Source organism: Glossina fuscipes, unplaced genomic scaffold, assembly GCF_014805625.2.
Source record: "Glossina fuscipes isolate IAEA_lab_2018 unplaced genomic scaffold, Yale_Gfus_2 220, whole genome shotgun sequence".
Taxonomy (NCBI): Eukaryota; Metazoa; Arthropoda; class Insecta; order Diptera; family Glossinidae; genus Glossina; species Glossina fuscipes.
The window spans coordinates 69060-91334 of NW_023998563.1; the positions used below are offsets into that span (position 1 = coordinate 69060).

The 22275-nt window shown below is 33.9% G+C and overlaps 1 protein-coding gene and 1 pseudogene across 4 annotated transcripts; one reads left to right on the top strand and one right to left on the bottom strand.

The window, feature by feature from the left end:
- Positions 1–1866: 1866 nt before the first annotated feature.
- LOC119642162 lies at positions 1867–7089 on the top strand (annotated as a pseudogene).
- Positions 7090–13925: 6836 nt separating this feature from the next.
- Positions 13926–19667, bottom strand: LOC119642163 (histone-lysine N-methyltransferase SETMAR). Of its 4 annotated transcripts, XR_005247967.1 has the most exons (5): positions 18774–19667; positions 18448–18632; positions 15380–15787; positions 14273–14435; positions 13948–14214 (listed from the first exon to the last, which is right to left on the bottom strand). XR_005247967.1 is itself a non-coding variant. In XM_038041153.1 (2 exons), exons 1-2 carry the CDS (start codon positions 19366–19368, stop codon positions 18451–18453), a joined length of 777 nt encoding a protein of 258 aa, XP_037897081.1. In that variant the 5' UTR covers positions 19369–19667; the 3' UTR covers positions 17330–18450. The 4 variants fall into 4 exon arrangements, 2 of the variants coding, with proteins under 2 accessions (XP_037897081.1, XP_037897082.1); XR_005247966.1 differs by having other exon boundaries at positions 13926–14214; positions 14273–15787; XM_038041153.1 differs by lacking the exons at positions 13948–14214; positions 14273–14435; positions 15380–15787 and having other exon boundaries at positions 17330–18632.
- Between the last annotated feature and the right edge of the window lie 2608 nt (positions 19668–22275).

A 22275-nucleotide genomic window follows, 5' to 3' on the forward strand; every position in this document is an offset into this window, starting at 1 on the left:
TATACTGTTTACCATATGTTTCTGCATAATTTTAATAAAAATTAAGTATAAATAAGTAAGTATAGAAAATTAAGTAACTGTTAAAACTTACAATCCTTAAACCCGTAAACGCCTTTGTGATGCACATAAAGCTTGCATATTAAAGCTTTCAATATTTTGTGCTATTGATTACTACTACTGTTCTCTCGATTAGCAGGTAATGGTACTTGCAAAGCATTCATTACTAAGAACTGATTCATCTTTATGCTCATCATTCACATAATTTTGTAGCACTTTAGGGTTTGCTCCCTCTCTAGGTGGTGCAGTTTATAAAATTGCATCTATCTAAGAATTGCCTTCAGCCACACGAATTAAACTCTCAAACACTGTGAAGAAAAAGAATTTTAAATATATTCTTCATTTATTCAAACTGTTAAACTAACCATGGAATGTACTTAATACTGCTCATTAACGCCAATCGGCTTGTAAGCAGTTTTAGAAGCAATTTTAGGCTCCTCATCTTCGAATTGAATTGGACGCGCAACATTTGGCCTCATATCTATATTACTTCTAATTGCTTTTGATTTTTTTTTTTTTTTTTGGTTTGTTGAGTAGAGATGTCGAGATAATAAACTGTCGTAATTTTGGTCACCTATAAATATAATTTCAGATCCTTTGTTATGTCGGAATCATCAAGTTCACGCGACTTTCTTCTGACAAATCCCTTCTTATGGTTTATTCACAATTAAACGTATATAGAACTAGAAGTGCAATTTGGGTGTTGTAAAACAACGCAAAGGTGGAATATTCTGAGTTGTCCGCTTATGCATATTCTACAAGATGGCGATTCCCTACATTTACGCAAATTAAGACGCCTGAGATTCACTCAACTCTAAACCACTAAAGTGTCTAAAGTTCGCTTTAGTTTAGTGTTGTATTAAATGACAGGGGCAGCTTTACGTCATTGCCATAGGCAGCTATTATTTCTCTACATAAAGTACAATTGTAACACTTTGCACACGGCTTTTCAGATAAAAGGGAAAATCACTTAACCACAATATTCGGAAAAACTTAAAGTAAATTTAAAAATGAAGAAAGTCCTGATTTACCCTATCAAAAGCCTTAGTGAAGTCGATGTAAATAACGACAGTTTGCTGACCTTTCGAAATCCTCTCGAGGGTATAAAATGACATCCTAAAAAATGACAAATAAAATAATCACATAGACACAAAACTGATTCCAAGAACAATGTTGACCTGAAATTCACGCAACGTTCAAAACGGTAGATTTTTCATACAACTTTCCATCGAGAAACCTAAAAAGCGTAAAACATTAATGCCTACGAGCGGCGATCGTATGTTAAAAAGGTCAAAAAGGTTGGAAGGTGTAAACGGATGTAGTTAGTTAGTTTGGAAGTAATGAGGGGATTTAAACTTTTTCCCCTCAAACCGTCGAAGGACGGTTGCACTAAAGAATTACACCTGCTATAGGCCTTATCAGGACAAATGGACACATTCGCTACTGTGAGCATTATGCGTTTTATTAGCTTTGAGAAAATTAAACTTCGACAAGTGATCAAAAATAATAATAATACCAATATGAGCAAAAGATATTCTAGGGTAAGGACCTAATAAATCGAGACATAATGTTTGGAAAAGACGAACAAAAGCAGTGGGTTAACGCATAGGTGGCCTTAGATTCTTTTATTTGCTTGCAAATGCCACATATAGAGCTGTACAATTTTTAAAATATTTTCGGCCAATAGAAAACCATTTTTAGACGATAAATGGTTTTGGTTAAACTTCTATTTCAGAAAAATAGAAACCATAACTTCCAAGACTTTTGTTCTTCCGCATCGTACTGGGTTCGTTTGTAAATATAACCATCATGGATAATTATGCGGGGTAAGTTGCAATCGATATTTTAAAAAAATATTGCGAGGATTGGAAAGTATCCATTTCGATGGCATCGAGCAATTTTTCTATACACAATTTATCCAAATGTAAGTAGTCCATTTTTTCCAAGTCTTCGGAGTAAATGCGAGACACCGAATCAGATGTTTTTTCGATGCTTAATTCAGAAATTGAAATGTTTCTTCAAGGGTAATGCTTGGAACTTTGCAATTTCAATGACCATCTAGTCAAACGACCGTGTTGATATTTTGCCATATTTTGGGACATCAACCATTTAAGAGAAGTGTGATCCGTAATAACTTTAAGCTTCATTTCTTCGTTTTCATTCTTAAAGCTAATACGAGTCCTATTCCAAATTTTGCATTGCAGAGAAAATGGATTACTGAAATCTCTTAGTCTCATTCCGGTCTTTAGCCTCTGCCACGGGACAAGAACAATCGTTCTCCTGCCTTGTTAAAATGTCTAGTTTATCTAACGACACACAAATCACACAAATCAAAGCGACGAAGTTCGCGTCTGTTAAAAGTGTCGTACTGGATAGAATTGAGAAATTCGAAAAAGCAAATCCACGTTTATAAATTGATGTCAGACAAGGTATACTCTTAATATTCTTAAGTCGAATGAGATCATTTCATACAAACTATAACTTTTATTACCCGATTCCGAGCGAGACGAGGAAGAAGAGCCACTCCATATACCTGCCGTTCCTAATCCAATTTTATAGTTACGTTATACGGACCGCAACACTATATGGGTCTCTATGGGCGGATATGATGCCGGCTGCATTTACGAATTGCAACCAGATGTTAAAGAGCCAGTACGTTCTACCATTATAAAGGACGGAGACGACTGCGAAATTCACTCGTGTCTTGATGTGTAGGTTGCGGAAGATTTACACTTCATTTATAAATCAAATATTATAAGTTAAACGTTGCTTGCAGAGCAATCTAACAGATTTTACTGATATATGAAATTATCTTTGTTTTAACATGTATTATCCCTTAAACGGCACTATCCCGTCTATACTAAGTAGTTGTGACTGTAATAGTTTGATTTCGGTCGGTTATGATGGCAATATTTTCATTTATTTATGGTTTGGAGCGGAAATACGTCAAATTGAGCGAAGAAATAACGCTTCTACAATGGCATTGATAATTTGATCTGCCATTGTCGATCCGAGTTATCCATCGCTAGAACAGCAGAAAATCTTTGCTGAGCAGAAACGACAAGAGAAAGCGGCCGAAGTGCATAAACGTAACATTTTAACGGAAATTTCAAGACTCCAAGAAAAGTTCAACCGGCTGATGCTGGAAAATAAGAGAACTAAAGAGGATTTATGAATTGAGTACATGCTACTGGATGTTCGAATTACAAAACAAATGCGGGACGAACTACAACTCGAATTGGATGATGTACGAGACGATCTAGCCCATGACTTGGAAGTAGCTGGGGTCGACAATCAAAAACTTTATGATCATTTTATGAAGAATTTGGATCACATACCAATCAAAACAACAAGTTTCGGGTAAGTATTAATTGCTCTGGCTCCTGAAAAATTACAATTTGCATCAGTGTCTCTATATCGCCGTGCATTTTCTAGACTTACTGAAAGCGGTTTTAGATTATATACTTTTGCTCTCAATTATTGACTGCATATATAAACTTTCCCTGTATTGAACAATCTTTTATACACAGTTCTAGTGCTCAAATCTATACTTTTCGCATCGAACGTTTGGATAAAAAATTCGAAGCAATTAAAATGCATGTTGAGGAACTTTTGCATTTGGAAGCATTATTATTATTATTATTATAATTTTAGACTAATGAAATGAATTCTTAGACTAAAAAAAGACATTGAGCACTAGCAACACAGGCTATCGGCTCTATTGGAAGCATTAAAACGGCGGTAAGTAACATTTCTTGACGTTGTAATGGAGCTTGTATATAGAGAGTCAAAGAACAAGAAGAGCATAGCAAAGCATAACATAATTTACACGTACTTTCAATTAATCGTAAATACACGCTACCGATGACGAAGAGAGAACACTACGAGATGTGAAAAACCAGATTCGTAAGACAAATATGAATACTACGCAAATGCACGAGATGCATTTTTTATTGCTCTAATTTCCAAATGTAAAACATGAACATGAATGAAGCGAATTATATGGGCTGTGAATTCAAAATCCTTACTCCTCTAAAATCGAAATACACTGATTTGTTCTAGGCGTTGTTTCGAATAACCCGGGTTTTTTTCTTTTTTGATATAAACGTTCGGCGCTAAAGATAGTCTGCTTCCAGAGATAAGGATAGGTCGGTTTTTTTTAAGCTTTTTTTTTTTTTGAAATTAAAGTTTAGTATTGGTTTGGAATGCAAAAAAAAAAAAACAAGAAGAGAACTTCAAACAGCGAGAAATTTGGATAAATGCAAAAGAGGTGCGAAATTTACATTCCTTTCGCTAATAGTTAGTAGTATTATTGGTTAATATAAACGTTTATATGAAACTTTTATCAATATCTACTTGTACGCACGGGTCGCCCTTAAACGTTCATAACTTATTTGGAAATTAAAGCAACAACTTAAACACATCTATACTTAACACATAGAGCTCCTAGTCTCTGCCTGCATGATGTGAGTATATGTTTTCAATTATTTACCAGCGAGGACAAGTTTGAGGCTCCAGAAGAGAAAGGTGAAGAAGTGCTTGAACTGCCTGAGGATACCTTTTTTTTCGGTGGTGATCCGAATGCAATAGTGCCATGCTTCAGCAGAAAAATGGTGCGCCTTTTACTGAGATATCTTTCATGCTAATTTTATGAGGTACAACGTCTGCATAATTGGGAAAAAATGGAAAAAAGAAAACCGGATCCCAATAAAAATCATCCAGACGATGATCCCAAGATGGAAGAGGCACGAACAACCCTAAAAACAACAAACAACAAATTGAAAACAGGCGCACAATACGAACCGCAATCGTTTAAAACTTTGGCCTATCAGTATCATGAGGTTTTAATGCTACGCGAACAGCCTCACGCAATCCTTTCTAATTTTAATAAAACAGTCTTCGAACTGCGGAATGTTAAATGACTTCATTAAAGAAAAACGTTGGCGATTAAAGACCATTCATGAAAATATACCGAATTAAATCCAATAAATATGGACGAAGATTATCCAGAGATCAATTTAACAGAGAAATATTTTCCTGGCTGTGGTACAGAAATCAAGAATATATTATACCTTGAGAAGGTCTACTTCCGAGGCGATTAATAAGCAAAATTAGAAAGTTTAAAAATAAAGAAAATGAAATTGTTGAATTAAATCAGATGTTTACCTACAGGCTGTAAGACAAAAGGAATTCAAGCAATTGCCTAGTCCACCAGATCTGGCCTTTTATTTGAGCAATGAAGGAGAGCCTTCGTCCTGGTTAATAGAAAGACGCTATCGCTGGCTGATAAGTTTATTAAACGAACAAAGCGGCATTCTAAGTGTTGTAAATCAAAACGTTCAAAGATTTGATAATCTCTTGACGAAATTAAACGATGATCGACTCTTAGTAAAATATGAGACTGATTTCATGACTAGTTATCTAACAGCTATGAATCAAGAGCTATATATAATGACAGTGAACAGATAGAAAATCAATTAATTAAGTAAAGGACACGTAACCAGGCTCAGACCTCTATTAACGCGTTGACACGGCAAATTGACGAATTGCGTAAGAGCTGCGTTCGCATTAATGACTAAATCGCTGTAATTGAAACAAAATTTATGACTAACACTAAGGGTCATAAGTTTCTCAACTTTTTGCGACGTATTTTTCCAAAAAAATGGCGTCCATCTAAGCCAACGATAAATGAAGATGGTAAACTATATAGAATTTAAGCACAAATTGTTCAGGAAGCATTACATACCCTCGTTTTTTTATGTTCTATATGCTTCTTTAGAATCGTTCGAGTCGAGCTCGGAGGATGAATCCTCCAGCTAAGGGGAAGAAGACACCAAAAGTGTTGACTCCACCGATATGACGACCATATGTTTGGATGAAAGCCATTGTCCACCCGGACTGGAGAGGTCCATGTATGAGTTAGCGTTTAAGTTACGCACAGATAGACACGAATTGGAAAAAAATTTAAATGGTGTCTTCAAGCAAATAGATTCCTAACGTGACGAAGCTAAGGAACCGCAAAAGAACGTAAAATATCCTATGGATGTTTATAATGAAGAGAAGGAAACGTTGCTGGCGTTCAGGGTAAATGAGTTTTTTCGTAACATTAATACGCATAGAAAAGAATATAAGTGCAAATACAAAAATGCAAAGTGAAGAGACAGTAGCGTGCAATGCTACTGTGCCAGAAGTGAAGTCAATATTGAAATATCTGAATTATTCATGTTTTGCTTGCCTCAATAAATTAAAGAATTGAAATCCAGTGTAACCTATAAAACTTCTTTTAGCGAAAACGCCAACAAGAGCTTAACAAAATTTATGTGTCCATCTTTTTACAAATGCATCAAATACAACATTTTCGAGTAGGCAAAGATTTCCGTGACTTAAGTAAGGCGCTTCTTTTCGACTCCAAGAGACTTATGGATTTAAAGGGGCGCATAGAAACATTTAAAAATGAAGAAATAGAAACCAAACGCTTGCACCGCATAAATATCGCACATTTAAGACGTATGAACAGGGATTCATTTATGCGATTAGAAATTACCTGATTGGAGAGTATAATCAATTTATATGAATTCGAAGAATAAATCCTTAAAAATATGTTTTCGAATTGGAGACAACCGCAAAGGAGGACATACGTCTTATTGAGCAAGAAATGAAGAAGAGACGTGTAAGTTGTTATTCTTTATGCAAAGAAATGAAAGAACGGTACGTTCTGATCAAGTCCATGATTCGTATATCGGATAATGATAAATAAAAGGATACATGCACTTACTGTACTCGTCATTCCGGCTATGTAAACATTTTTGCACTTCACAGGAAGAGTTGGCTTAAGCGCAAGAAGCACTTATAAAAGAAACGCGAGCAAATTGTGAAAAGGTCAACAAGCTGTGGGTGTTGACTGAGGAGAAAAATTCTCTTGAAAGAATTTTAATGCAGCGGCAGAAATGCTACAGGAAATGGTTGCAACCGCTTAATCTCAGGTGGGATCGTGACATAGAAAAGTTTATTGTCACTAATAAAGAAGAATAATATAAGACCATTTACATATTTACCTGTTGGGTTAGGCCCTAGAAATTGTATTGGTCGGTGATTAAGTGACTGGTCGCCGGTCTATCGTATATTAATTTATTTTTCTCTTCCTCAGGTTCACGTTTTGCTCTGTTAGAAACTAAAGTTTTAATATATTATCTGTTACGTGATTTCCATCTCGCTTTCCATTTTGGTTTATTCCAAGCGCCACCAAACCAACTCCACTACGAAACATTTTTCTTTCCGAGTTTTTGGGCAATTTTCACTAGTTTTTTTCTCTATTAATGTCGTTTTAATTTTACCGCCTTTCAACCACAAATGCAATTTTATAATTTTAATTCGAAAATGTTCTTCAAATTATTGTTATAGTATTGCGCAACATATTGAAAATGAACCTACACGCAACTAAATAGTTGCGTATAAATTGAGATTAAACCTGAACGCAACTAAATAGTTGTGTTTATAAATTGAGAATAAACCGGAACGCAAGTAAATAAATAACCTATATGTTCGGCTTGGAAGTAAATTCGTTCGAAAATAATAATAACGAATTCTATCTGATGGGCAAGAAAGTGACTACTTTTACATTTATACAAAGTTTAAAATTTTTCCTCTACGTGCACATAGAAAAATTAATGAGGATATTTTTTTAAATGTCGTAAGTTTTTTGTTAAAAAGCTTATAATAATAGTTTTTTATAAAGCTTCTAGGGATCGGGCTAGTTGATAAGAAGTCAACCGAATACTTTATGCATTTAGTCATCGTTATAAGGCCAGATATGATTAATATGCTAATGGAGGCAAGAGTCATGCTTATCACAAAGGCTTTATGAAGTTTTGGACTTTTGTTATCACATCTTAAGAGTGCAGCGTGCCGATGGAACGAACATGTCAAAGAGATTGTAAGAGTCATTTTCCATTAATTCACAAAAAATATTTTTTATACCTAATATTATACCATCCAATTTTTGTGCGTACTATGTGGGCTTTTAATTTAGTCTTTAAATCGGCCAAACGGTAATGAATATAATATGTAATGCTTTTTTCAAAATGTATGGTTGATTTCTTATCTTTTTTATTGAAAATGTTACTGAATTTTTTGTAACAGCTTGAGTAACTACGGAAGACATCATTATGTTTGGAGACGACTTTATCAAAAAAAAACAGGTTTAAAAATTTTAACTTTGAGAAGTTCTTTTGCAGTTAGAAGAAAAATTCTCTTTGCTACAGGAAGTTCATACGAAGTGGAACATGATATTGGTGTCGGGGGGTACAGACCAGTACAGCGTCTTAGAATTGAGTTCATATTTACGTTAGGTAGGTAGACCTCCACAAAGTTCAACTGAATTTTATCCCAACACAAGAATTCGCGACGAAAGGAAATTTAGGATCCACACTCTACATTGTGCCGATATATTAAAATCAGTTAGAATTTGAAGTTTCCCCATATCGACACAGTCATATGCATTATTGATGTCTACACTAAGCATAACTATTAACACTAGTGTTGCTTTCGCTTGGTTTTTTTTAGGAACGCGATATAATATTAATTTCAGCAGTGAGATCAAGCAAGGACCATATACATAACGATGTGCGCCATGCATTAGGTTTCATCCAAAACGGGAAACTGACTAACCTCGCAATATCAATTGCTAAAATTAGTTTGTGAAGAGATTAAAAAACATCCAAAATGCTTTGAGGCAAGTCTTTCTCTTTCCATTTTATTATTAAGTGTACGCAATTCAATCGATGATTCTTTCGAAGCAGAAACCCACATCACAAAAGTTTTATAAGAAAATCACCGCAAAGTGCCCGAAATTGCAAAATAAAATGCAAGCTTGTAGGCTTCGTGATATAAAAGCACGAAAATGGTCGCATGATTCCAAATCAATTATACGGGCGTTTGGAGGCAAAAAAGGAGTTAAAGGTTGGAATTTGAATTTCTCCTATAAATATATATAAATATGTACATATATGTATACGTATTAATGTATCTGCTTCCCTTGTAGATTATTTAAATAAACTTTGCCCATATTATGGCTGGATATCATTTTTGGAAGGGAAGAATCTGAAGGTTGCGTCTATAATGGTTCGTAATCGCAGGGCAATAAATTAATAAGGAGAACGTAGCTTATGAGCTTTTTTATTTTTTTTCTTCCAAGCATCGCGATAACATGCAATTTAAGAACAGAAATATCTTTTATGAGCATAATATTGTACGCGTACGAGACTCCTTGGCTTCCCTTTTGTGACTGTCCTGCTCTCCACACACCTTTCGCGGTAATATTGATGCTTTCAAGTTTTCAATGATTCGACCAACTCCTGGTTGAGAAAGGCGGGCCGAGTCTGGTGCACGTAATTTTAACCAGCTAGCTGTGTCAGTCAACCTTTTTGGAAAATGTACATTTAAGCTGCGCCTCAAAAACGTAGCGATAACGAGTATACTCGTGTAACACGAAATTAGGTTGTAACGAAATAACTTGACGAAATCACGTACGCACTTTCTAAAATACATTATTATGGAACACACACATTCATAATGATAAAATTTGATAAGGAAGTCGGACCAGAACCGACCATGTTGACTATATTATATATATTAGCCATAGAAAAAAAGTTTTGTACTTGTATACAGTGATGAAGATCTTTCGGCTTATTTCGAAATGATTGATAAGTTGCTTAATAATGATAATTGTAATAATAATGATAATAATGATAGCGGCCACGATGCCAGCAATTGCACCTGTTGTGATCTATCGGATAGTATGGCAAGCGAAAAAGAGGAGGGAAAGTGCAAGAAACCTGAAGAAGGGTTATATAGGAAAGAAGTTTTCCGCAAAGACGAATATGGAGTTTCTTTTGCTGAGAGTCCAATAGTTCACTCCGAATCAAGACATATGGCCGGTATGCAATCATGCGCGCAGATACCTACCATAAGAGAGACAAATCAAAGTGAAGAAATTTGTGAAGTTCGCGAAGGCTCGATATGTTCTTTCAATGAGTCGCAAGAAAATGCAGTACTTGGCTATGACAAAATTAGTTAAAAAAATTCAACATCTCGTTTGGCACTCGAGAAAAAAAAATTAGAAGTTGAGCATCAGAGATTGGAATTGGAAAAGAAGAAATTCGAATGGCAGCAAGAGAAAGAAGGATGCGAACTAAAATTAAAACAAACAGAACTCGAACGCTTGTTTGAGTTGAAAAAATGTGAATTAGATAAACAGGAAAGTACTGAGAAGGAGAAAATGAAGCTGCAATTGGAGCATGAAGCAAGATTAAAAAAATATGAAGTGGAAATGAAGTCTAGACAGAATCGAAGTACAACCTCGTGCAGAAGCTGCAATAATGGAAGGAGCAAAGATTAAAAAACAAAAAAAGAAAGCAAGAAACCATGGTATAAAAACAAAATTACGAAATTCAAAAGTCAACACTAACTTGACTAAAAATAGGGAGACATTTTGAACTGCATATTTGTTCAGTTTTCAAAAATTTTTGACTTTTCCACAGTGCTGTACGTGTAACTTCCATGTTCCCAGAAATCGAAGGAAGAAAAGTATAGAACAATGGAAAATATTTTGAATAAAATTTATTTTTAAATGAACTATCGATTTTAGCGAAAACTTCCTCTAAACTTAACTATAAATCCAATTTGTCCAAGTTACTGATGGATATCAAGTAAATGGCGCTACAGTGTTGAGAAATGAGAAACCTTCTTCCTTGTTATACACTGCATCACTTCTATTAGAAGAAAATCTATTAGATTAGTGTAATGTCTGTCCGTTATATGTTCTGTCCATATTTTATGTTTTTCGTAATTTTTCAAAGGTTCTAACGAAATTCGATACATTGACATAAAAGTTGGACTCTATTGCAAATGGATTTACTTGGAATATTTTTAGGACCACTTCATACACATGCAGTTAAGGCTTTTTTCAAAGAGGAGTTATATGAAAAAATTGATTATTTATATTAGTTGTACAAATGAGTTCCTCTCGCTAAAATTAGTTACTTCATAAAACGTATTGAAGCCCTTTTCCGGAATTTCGGGCACCTTTATTTACAACAACGTGGGTTTAAAGAGACGAGTGTAATTAATGGACTCGGCATTTTTCTGTGTTTTTAACTGGATTAATCAGGGAGAAGTGCTGCTAAAAGCGCAAAAAGGTCAAGTAGGCTTGGAATGAAAATGCAGTGAGCTACAAAATAGAAAGTAGTTTACGAGACATCGAGCAAACAATGAAATTTGCATATGTCCGTATGTCTCCAGCATAAGCAAGCCAAAAAGTGATTCTCATTTACCGCGGGTTGCGGTAAAGCTTTCCAGCTCACTCTAGTCGATGTAATCATATTTACCAGGTCAACGGGTCACAAAGATTGTATTTCGCCCCCAAACTCGTCAGTTGCTACCGCGGAAGTATCCATAAGCAGTCCGATAAATAGGAAAAGACCATAGATGAAGATGGTGCAACAAGTATAAACTGTAGGAATTTATTTGTACATACTATACTATTTCTTGAAAATTTGCTTGAAAGCAGGAAACCTTCTTATGAATCTCTTTCCATAGAGAAGTTATTATCGGAAACAAGACATTATATGAGAACCAGACCTAATTTTTTGCATTCCGCTGTGAAAGTTTGCACAGACTAGTGACTTGCGTACAAATTTGCTGTATTAAATTTGGAGCACATTGCTCTGTTATTTTGCACTCATCCAATATCTTTGGACATAAGTGTCGAATAATATGTTATATGATAAATATATTAATAGTGCTACAATCAGATTACTTTGGTTGATGCTTTGGAATTTTTAAAAAGTGAACTCTGGATTAGCAATAGATGACGACAACATTTCAACTTACTTTTACAGTGACCACGTCCCAGTCGAGTAAAGGTACGGAAAAGTGCGGAGCAACTTACGAAGAGGAAGAGCTCAATATTGTCTTATTTAAATAAACAAATAGTGCGTAATGTTCTTAGTAGCTTTAAACATTTGGTATACGTAAATATATTTACAGACAAAAATTTACAAAACGATTAATGACTGACTGTCAACGAACAGAGTAATTCGAATACTATGCTTAGAAAAAGATAAGACGAAGGTACCTCTTTAAAAATTTCAGGATTCATTGATAATCACATCACATTTTCAAAATTAAATGAGCACAAGCCAGTGTCAATTAATTTTCTTGCGGTTGTAGCCGTTTCGTTGAGTTTTTGGAATTTGATCATTGATTGAATTGTGTCTCTCAAAATTAAGAATTTCTGTTGTATCAGGTTCGGCATCTACCGAAGTAGGTTCTATAAGTTCGATGGCGCAACGTCTAGGAAACCAACCTCGAACAGGACCTTTTCGCTTCCTCCCTTCCATGCTGTTCGGGCCAGTAAACACACGTTCTCCAAACAGCCAATGCTTTCGAAAGCCTGTTACCCGTATAATGTCATCCTTTTCGAGACGTATACGAGGTTCATCGGTACAAGACGTTGCTAAACATACACGAAAGCCTTGAGACCACAAAGGCACAATACTACCGGTGGCTTTACGTATGCATTTAAAAGTTCGTGTACGTGCACGTTTGTCAAATTTCTGGGCGATTTGCTCCCTACTTTTCAGTCAACTTAACAGTAATTATGATTTTATCAAAAAATTTTTTTGCTTTTTCACACGCAAATTATTTCTTGACGTTAGCTTACCTGCGGTTGCCATTGCTTGGGTAATTTCCCGGACCTATTATAGTCCCCATCACATAATTAAATGTGGCCGCTGAGGACATCAATAAAAAGAGTGCTTGATTTAGAAAAGCAAATATGGATAAATTTGGCGGCCACGACATTGAATTCATATACAATGTATTTAATGTTATGCATTTTATTATACCTATAAGTAGATATAGTAAGAAACGAGTAATTATTTTTGCAAAGAAAATTTCTTTTTTTTGATTTCCTCAACTAAACTGAACATTTTTGATGGTATCTTTAAATTAAGTAATTAAAATGAGCTTCGTCTGCCACCACTTGAAGCTTACTTTACACACTCACCTCATAGATTGGGATAGGTCATTACTAGGTTAATTAATTAGCAAATACTCGCTGCAATAATTCCCTTGACATTAATTTGTGTGTTTATTAATAATCAACTAAGGCTTTAAACTGCTTTGCATTCATGACATCGAAATTTTCAAAAGAGTTTAACCAGCTCTTTAAACACGAAGTTTTAGGGATGAAAAATGAACTTGTTTTTATTAAAAACCAGGTAAATAGTGCACTGATAATAAACAAGTTTTCGATTAGTCAAAGTTTACGTTCATTATCATTCCATAAATTAACGTTCGTCAGTTTGCACTTTCGTTCGCTCGATTTTGTTATAGCCGTCATGACAGGGGCTTCCGTACACGTTTTATCTTTGAACATAATCCACTGTTATAAGAGCATAAAACTTCCGTTAACTTACCATTAATATCAGGTACAGATTTGTACACTTAATCAAATGGAGTTCGCGTAGAATCAAAGATTATGATGGAAAGCTTCAATTCGTAAATATATCGCCTGCTAATGACAATTAATTAATTAATTGTATTTGAGCAACCATGCGAGAATAAGCATATATGTTTGTTTACACTTCTCAATAATTGAACATGTATTTGTATAAAGTATGGGCACTTTAGAGAATAAGCGTATATGTTCTCAATAATTTTTATAAAAATAATAATAAAAGTTATCGAAAAAGAAATATCAAAAATGTCAAAATATTTTAGGACACTTTCATATATATAAATATATATTTTTTCGGAGTTTCTTTAATTTGGAACTCCGTAACAAAATTTTACTCATTGAAATTAATGGAAGCAAATTTGAAGCAAATACAATTTAGCGAAAATTGATCGATCCTGATAGGAGCTGTAGGATGCACCGTTAAATATCCCATTTGCTTTCTCCAGTCTGTATCATAATGCTCAAAGGATTAAAAAGGATTAACTGCAGTGGCATAGTGTATAAAAAAAGAGCATTTATTCCATAGGAGCCATATCCAATAGCACACAGTTTACTCGTTTTCCATCCAATGCCTCTTTAAACGTAACGTAACTGTGATTCCGTTTTAGTAAAATCCATACTCCAAGTATAGCGGCTCCCTTTAATTTATAAAATGATATTAATTTCTACACATAAAAATGTTCAATATTAAATTACTGTTACGGGAAGCGTATGTAAAAGATCAGTACTAAAAATCGCTCCTAAAGGTTTATTAGCAATTTTTCCATTTGCATCGCAACGTTCAGCTGGTACTTGTGTCCAGCTACCCGGTGCGGCTCCACAATCACACTAACGATTCCAAAGGCAGCTACCTGAAAAACTTTGAGAGGCTTATATACACCGGCAGTAAAAAGGAATATTTGGCATAGGCGACAATGTAATAAAGAAACACGGTGGAATTTTTATAGACCGTTTCTAATTGTGGGATTCGTTGTTTCCTCTTAAATAATTTGGTGTCAGAATTTCACAAGTTTTTGGTTTTGAGGACAATTTTGCTGAGGCAAATCCACCTTGTTTTAATTAATATTAAGCTTTAAAAATTATTTTGGTGACGCATCAGAGGAACTAATAAACTGAGGATAAGTTTGCCAAATTATGGATCAGTAAGGGCAAAAATCAAATTAATAAAGAAAACTTCATAATATATTCATTTACGCTGCAAGAAAATTATAAAAATGCAAACAAACGCTATACTGCCATATAAGGGCTAATAATTCCGAACAGTTCTTAAGTAGAAAAGCTACCATTTGCAACTAACTTCCATGATATTATAACAAATACAGGCTTATGTTTTATAAAAACTTTTGGGGCAATGTTCAACCTTGCACTTTTATCTTTATCGCATCTGCTTTGAGGAAGCTTTTCCTTATGTTTTCCAGTTTTTCTATAATTTTGCATATATATCTAATTCATTCTATAAACAAAAATTGACCTATAAACACGATATTTTTGCCTTAATTTTTAAATTCTTTTGAGCTAGGTCTATCTTAATTGATTAATGATAAGTGCATACGATTTTAAGATTTCTAGAAACAGATATCAAGATTGGATATGGTTAGGCCACCTGAGAGGAGCGTAGAATGGAGCGCAAAAACTAGTTTCTACAATTATCCTTCCCGCCCTATAAGTTACTAATGAAAGGCTAAAGCGCAGTAATCTACTTTACCCGGAAATAAATTACTTGCCAATTATATTTTTATTTTTTAAGGAGTTAACTTTGAAAAAACAAATATTGACACACAATAGAAAAGGAATATTACTTACCTTCTTCTATATATAATAGCATGAACTTTTATCGTTCGGCATAACTACCCATTCTGTGTTTTTTCTAAGACACATTCCAGCCATTCCTAAAAGGACATTGGCAAACCTTTAAGGTAAAATTATACATTCACATTAAATCCTTTTTTTTTTCAATTTTACGTAAATCGACAATTTTGGGAAAATTAAAAAAGCTACTTTCGGTTGTTAAGTCTTCCAGCTGTTTTTTGCTGTAGTGATATTTAATAAAGGGAAACACGTGGCCCGCAAAATTTGATAATTTGTTCACGATTCAAATGTCCAATTGAAATTTTCCATACCCCATTGATCGTTCTTCACATCTTTTAAGTACAAAATTGCATTCGTATTTCATTCTCACTTAATACAACATGTCATCTCTGCAAACGGCAGCTGGATAATTTTTGTTTTACAGGTGTTAGTGAAAAAAAAAAAGAAGAATTTAAATATTTGAAAAAAGGAAAAGAGGTTTAATAAAGTAATAAAATAACCAAAGAAAACAATTTTGAAGGAAGAAAAGGAGGGAAGAAGACGAATCGTTCGTCAGAGAAAAATTAAAAAGCAATATATATATTAAATTTTTTGTTTTTTCGTTTTGATTTTTTCTTTTTTTTTTTGGTTTTCCCCGTGATAACAACCAAAACAACATCAGCCCGTCTCCTTATGGACTGGGTTTGATCTTATAACTACTGATAGAGACTGTTTTGAAGATTTTTATGTGAATGCCACTGGGCGCACCAAGCGATCGAGGATGGGTGAGAATAACCTTCTTTCATCTCTCAATGGAGAGGATAACGCAAATTTGTCAATTATTCCTAGTAAAGTGGCATCAAATATCAACAGGGTCATGGCAATTAAAAATCTCTCGTAAAAAAGAGGTAAAAGAGAATTTTCCGCAAATTATTTCGAATGTCTCGATGACATCACCTATGACGACAATTTACCTCCACTGGCGAACAGGTCTACAATTTCGACCAAGGGTGATAATCAAAACGCCAACAAAATGTTAACCAAAAATAAATATAATGCTGTCGTCAAACGGAAATCGGTTCCTTTCAAATCTCCTCTCAGTTTACCCACCAAGTCTTCTCTCAATTCACCCTCCAAGCCTGGAACAAGCCTTCGGCGTCCGATAAGTGTAAACAACTATTTGCGGTCCTCAGAACTTGAAAGATTAATGCTCGCGATTCAAGAAAGTATCCGTCCGATGATCCCTCATAATCTTATTAAAGAATTTGAAGAAAAAATGTCTGTCTATCCCATTTCTTGCCCCGTTCAAGCACCCAGTACTACGAGGAAATCCGCTGAGGTTCTTTCTTAAGTTTCAACATGATATCCTATAATATTCAAAGTGTCCGACGTAACCTATCGTTTTTGGATTTTCTTAAGGTCAAACAAGATTGATTTCTGCATCTTAAGTGAAGTTTTTCTGAAAGACGAAAATTGTTTTGCAATTCAAATCCTTTTCTGCATCTTCTTTTAATTCCTGGGAAATCAAAATTCTTTATAAGCTCATGAGTGGTCACACTTATGACAAAGTTTATTTAAAAGTGATTCGTGCTATACCATGTGATGTTTGTGAAGTTTGCAATGTTAGTCTGCTGAGCATCTAATCTTCAGATGTCACAGGCTTGATGGCATTAGAGATTGCTTTAGCTTCTTCAAGTTATATGGCTGTCTCCTCGATCTCTTTGCAGCAAAAAATGTACGTCATCTCGGGGAACTAACCTGCTTTTTTTCTCCTTTTCTTTCCTTTTTTTTTCTCTTTTATTTTGCGTTCACTCATCTTCTATTACCATAGCATTCCTTTTTGTTTTCAGCCAAAGCTTGCAGCACTGTTTGACTTTCAAGACCTCAACAAGCACAATTACACACACACACACTCAATTACACTTAACATGCTGGCTCCAGTTATTACGGCCGCTCTTTTTTTGTTACGTTTTGTATATAATTGTGACCAAAAATTACGACAGTTTATTATCTGGACATATAAGCCACAAATCTATTGGCTCAGCCTACGAATATATGTATACCACTAAATAGGGCCGCGATAGTTTTAATAAATTGCGACTTGCAGCTTAGCATATAAATCTCATCCCGACTGGAATTTATCAGACCACAAGCCGGTTTCAGCGGAATTTCTAATTACCATTAAAGCAGACAAATACACTTATGAGCTTCATGAATTGACTCACGGCGGCAGCATCATATCTTTACCTTTTATTTTGATATCATTCTATTTGACTATGTTTTAATTTACTTTACAATTTCTTTTTCAATTTTTACTAGGTTCTCCTTTCCTCAAATATGTCAGCTGACTTTACAATAGGATGTGACTAAGAGACCATTAGAAATGTTGCTTATGGATAAATACCCGAACTCATTCAGAAACAATAAAAGAGTATTTGCAAATATACTTTCCGATTGTCTTCGTCACCAAGTTGTTGAGATTTAAAAGCCAATTTTAGATTGCAATTTAAATAAACCTAGACACCGGTCCACAGCATACAACACATATTTTTAAAATTCAAAATCATTCCAATTTTGTTCAACGTTCAAATATCCTTCGTATGCGTTTGTGTTTTCTCATTATACATATATTTTTCTTTTTTTGTATATGTATCAGCAACAATATACAACCTCAACTATTCTGTTAAATGAATAAGTGAAAAATACGTGGACAATTCCGCTGAATGGGAATTTACTACGTGTTTTAAGCGGAATGATCAAAAATTACTCTTTCAAAAAACTTATTATTCTTGATAAATCTAGACTGCTGTATATTTTACTTGCACTAAACATTATTTACTTATTTGTTTTTGAAAAGTTATATAAAACAGTTCTTCATAGTAAATTTAAATTAAAATGTTAAGAGAATATTCAAAATAATGCCGAATAAAAAACATGTTCTTAGTAAATTCGGATTAGAAGATCTAGAACGATGGATTTCCAGCAACTGGGACTTAAAAATTAAAGTTAGTCTTTTATTAGATAATCGAACTTTTAATATAATATTTTTTGGTTAGGAAATTTTTTTTGTGTATAATACATACATTCTATGTATATTGGTCGAAATGAATTTTAAAATTGGGCAAATATTTTTCACAATTTTTGGCACCACAGAGACAAAGTATCCCTTTTTGGCCTTGAGCTGTAGGTTGATTTTTTTGTATTATGCCTTCATTATAATGAAAGCAAAGTTCTTCGCCAGCTTTTATAAAATTCTTAGAAAATATGGCTGAAAAATTAAAGAAGAAAAACAATTTTATTAATTATTAATGAATCTAGTGGTTTTACCTATCTTTGGTAAGGGACAGTCAATGCGCACACTTTTGGCAATTTGGTTGGCAGCTATGATTTAAATAACGTCCAATATTACCTTTCCGACTCGGATCGACCGTGGTTAATAAGACTTTATTCGTTGTTCCGCCACCATTCGATATGTACTCACAAAGGCTTAAAACATAATTCATTCTTTGTCTTGTATCATTTTCTTGCATACGCTTTTGAGCTTCCTGTCTTGTTAATAGTTCACCGGCATATTCACATATAAAAGCCCCTTTTGGTATAGTTTCAGTAGTTGTCAAACCTTTTGATTGATATCTTTCGGAGTAAATGATCTTCAAATTATTTCTGGGTCCATACTGTACCAAACGGTTTACACATTTCTTTTGCTCACAAGCACATAACGAAGTGCATTCATAAATTAATTCTTGAAGCTTTTCCGGATTTAATACAAGCTCTTCACTTTGAGAATCCTTCACATAATTACCTCCATGATTGCAATCGACATCGCGAAGACAGCTTAGCCCACTGCAGTGACATTTACTTATTAAGGTAGAATTGTAATCGTCTTGCAATTGCATATATTCTACGTCTTGATGCGTTTCTTTAAAGAGCACATTTTCTAAGATATATTCGATACAATTATCTAAGTGTTCGTATTCATCGTTGATGATAATATTCGATTCCATTTGTGGATTTTCGCTTTCACTATTATAGTTATATAAAATAGTTAGTCAATTATGTTTTAGTTTTATTTCTACCATTATTGGAAACCTTCTTTTCGCTTTTCACTTAATTTTTATTATATATGATTTAAGCGCATTCTACATGTTGTTAATCACGTTAGACAACATTCTTCTTTGTGTTCTTTTAAAACAATTTCTATAAAGAGAGTATAAACTTTATTTCTGTTGTTTATTTAATCACATTTAAAAAGAAAAGTATCTGATTGTTTTCTTCCTTCCACGTCCATAGTCACAACTACTTTCTTTATTTGAAAACAATCATGGTGGCTGGTTTACAAGCAAGTGACACATAGGAATTACCGACGTGATTATCGCCTTTTTTTTTAGGAGACAATTGATTATCGCCAGCGAATTTGCTAACATGCTTAGATTCTCTTGACGATTGTCGCCTGCTTACATGATTACTGCCTTGGCTTACTTACGATAGAAAGTATAAGAGAGTGTAGTCCGTATCTTGCAGCAGATTACGTTTTCAGCATAAAGTAGAAATTTTATCTTTTTTTGATTTAGGACGATGATGGCGCTGTAAAATTTCAACTTACGCTAAATTTTTTGTGTTTGTGTTAAACACGTGCAAAACGTGAATTAATCACATTAGGAAGTTATGATTCTCAGATGACAATCGACTCTGTCATCCTTTTACCTTTTCAAATTATTTTCATTTCAAACGACAACGCAGACGATCTGGATATTCTTTTATCAACGCAACCTAGTGGATATTCTTCAGTATCGTTTACCCAAATTTCTGAGAGGTCCGAGTTTAAATTGGCAACCGTCTCCCAATCAATCTTCATGGGGAATAATAATCAAATGGGGCAGTTTCTACACAGTGAGACTCCAGACTCCCAGCCATGAATCTGGAGAACATTCTAATGGAGTTATAAGCTATTATCATTATTTCAATGATAGCTTCGACGACGAACTTTTGAATATTAATGTACCAACAATTACTACGTACTACAACAGACTTTTAAATGACAGTTTCAATAGTCAAATTGTTAAGATTAATTCGGAGGGCTTAATAAAATAAAACATTAAATAAATAAAAAACAATTAAAAAAGTATGTCTGTCTAGCCAGAGCGATTATGATGTGAATATGAGCTGCTAAAAATAAATTATGAACTAAATTTTGGTCAGTTTCTTCAAACTCTTGATAGGAAAACAAAAACGTGATCAATTGTAGTATTATCGATCAGTCGAACTCTACCGTAGTCTACAAGTTATTGCTAAGTATACAATTTCCTACTAACCTAGTTAAGGTAGTGGAATTTTAGTAATAAGCAATTCATATATTAGTAGTAAGCTATAACCTACTTTTAATTATACTATTCGCTTAAGTTAGCATTAATTTATTAGTTATATAAGACACCTGAGCATACCTCAGTAAAGTCAGAATATAATCAGTAGTGTCATAAGTCTAATAGAACGTAAGCCAAAATCTAAATAAAGAGTAACTAATTAAAGAACCTTAAATATTGAGTGGTATCACTACACAATATTAGCAAAAGAAGGAAAAAAGAAAAAGAAGCAATAGTAAGAAATAAGAAACATCAAAAATATTTTTGAAATAATTATTTTAAAAATCTCATAATTGTCTTCAATAGACCTGCAGACACTCAATGACTTCTAGAAAACGTGAGGACAAGGCTATACAAACATCGATGAGTTATCAGTTGGCGCAGCTTAAAAAATAATTAAATGTACGGCAAAAGCAATACAATATGGGGAGAATCACCTGAGGAGAATGTACATTGGATATTTCTATCGAAGCATCTTAGTCAAATATTTCAATCGAAACACCCGTAAAAAAGTGGATAGAAAATAATATTCAACAAGTTATCTTTCAAGGAAGAGATACATCTAAAGCTAATGTATCTATTTTTTAATTTATTCAAAATGAAAATCAAGGATTTGATATCTAAAATGAAAATTTTAATTTATTTTGTTAAAAATTAATTTTCCATAGTTTAAGTATTTTCTTATCATCAAAGCTGCAGTCAGTTTTACTAAATTCTTTGAGATAAGCAGTTTAACTCTTTCATTGACTCTTATATAAGCTATAAAGCATAATGTCCGCAAGTGTTTGAAGAGTATTCTTGGAGTTGCTGCTTGTTATATACATACGTATCGCAGTTTCTATTTAAAAAATTGCAAAAGACAGCCCAATGTTCTCTAGGTTGATTAGAGTAGTCTGTATTTGTTATTATAAGAGTAGATTTAGAGCTCACTTTCGATGGTAAATTATTAGCTGGGAACACACCTTGAAAATACTTCTTTGCAGAGAGATTTGCCTTGGGCGCTTGATCTATTTGTATCGTATTCATTTTGAAGCTTAATTTTCCCAATTTTGTTTTTATCTATCTTTAACATCGAATCCTACCCGCAGTAAACTATGCAAATTACGGCTAATGATAATGGCCTACCAAAATTTCCCTTCAAGGCGTATGTTTCTTTGTCTTAAAATGTTAGCACACAAATCGTTATTGCAATGATCAGTGGAGATGTCAAACGCCAGTATAAAACAGCTATCATCAAAAAGTTTCTTATTCTGTTTGATCTTAATTTTTCTGAGGAGTAATTGAATTCGAGTCGTTGAGCGAAAATTTGAACACCATTGGCTGACAAATTAAACCTTCGCAAATAAAAATGGTCGAACTTGAAGGGATCGTTGTTCGAGCGGGTGAATAAGCGCTATTGTAAACCACACACAAAGCTAAAAATTTTGGAAGTTGTGCTATGACGACATTATCTAATGATAGGATGTGGTTTTCAGGATATAGAGTGAATGTTTTAACTTTTACTTTATTAAATGTATGTGAAGCTATTTTTGTTTTTTAAATTTTATGACG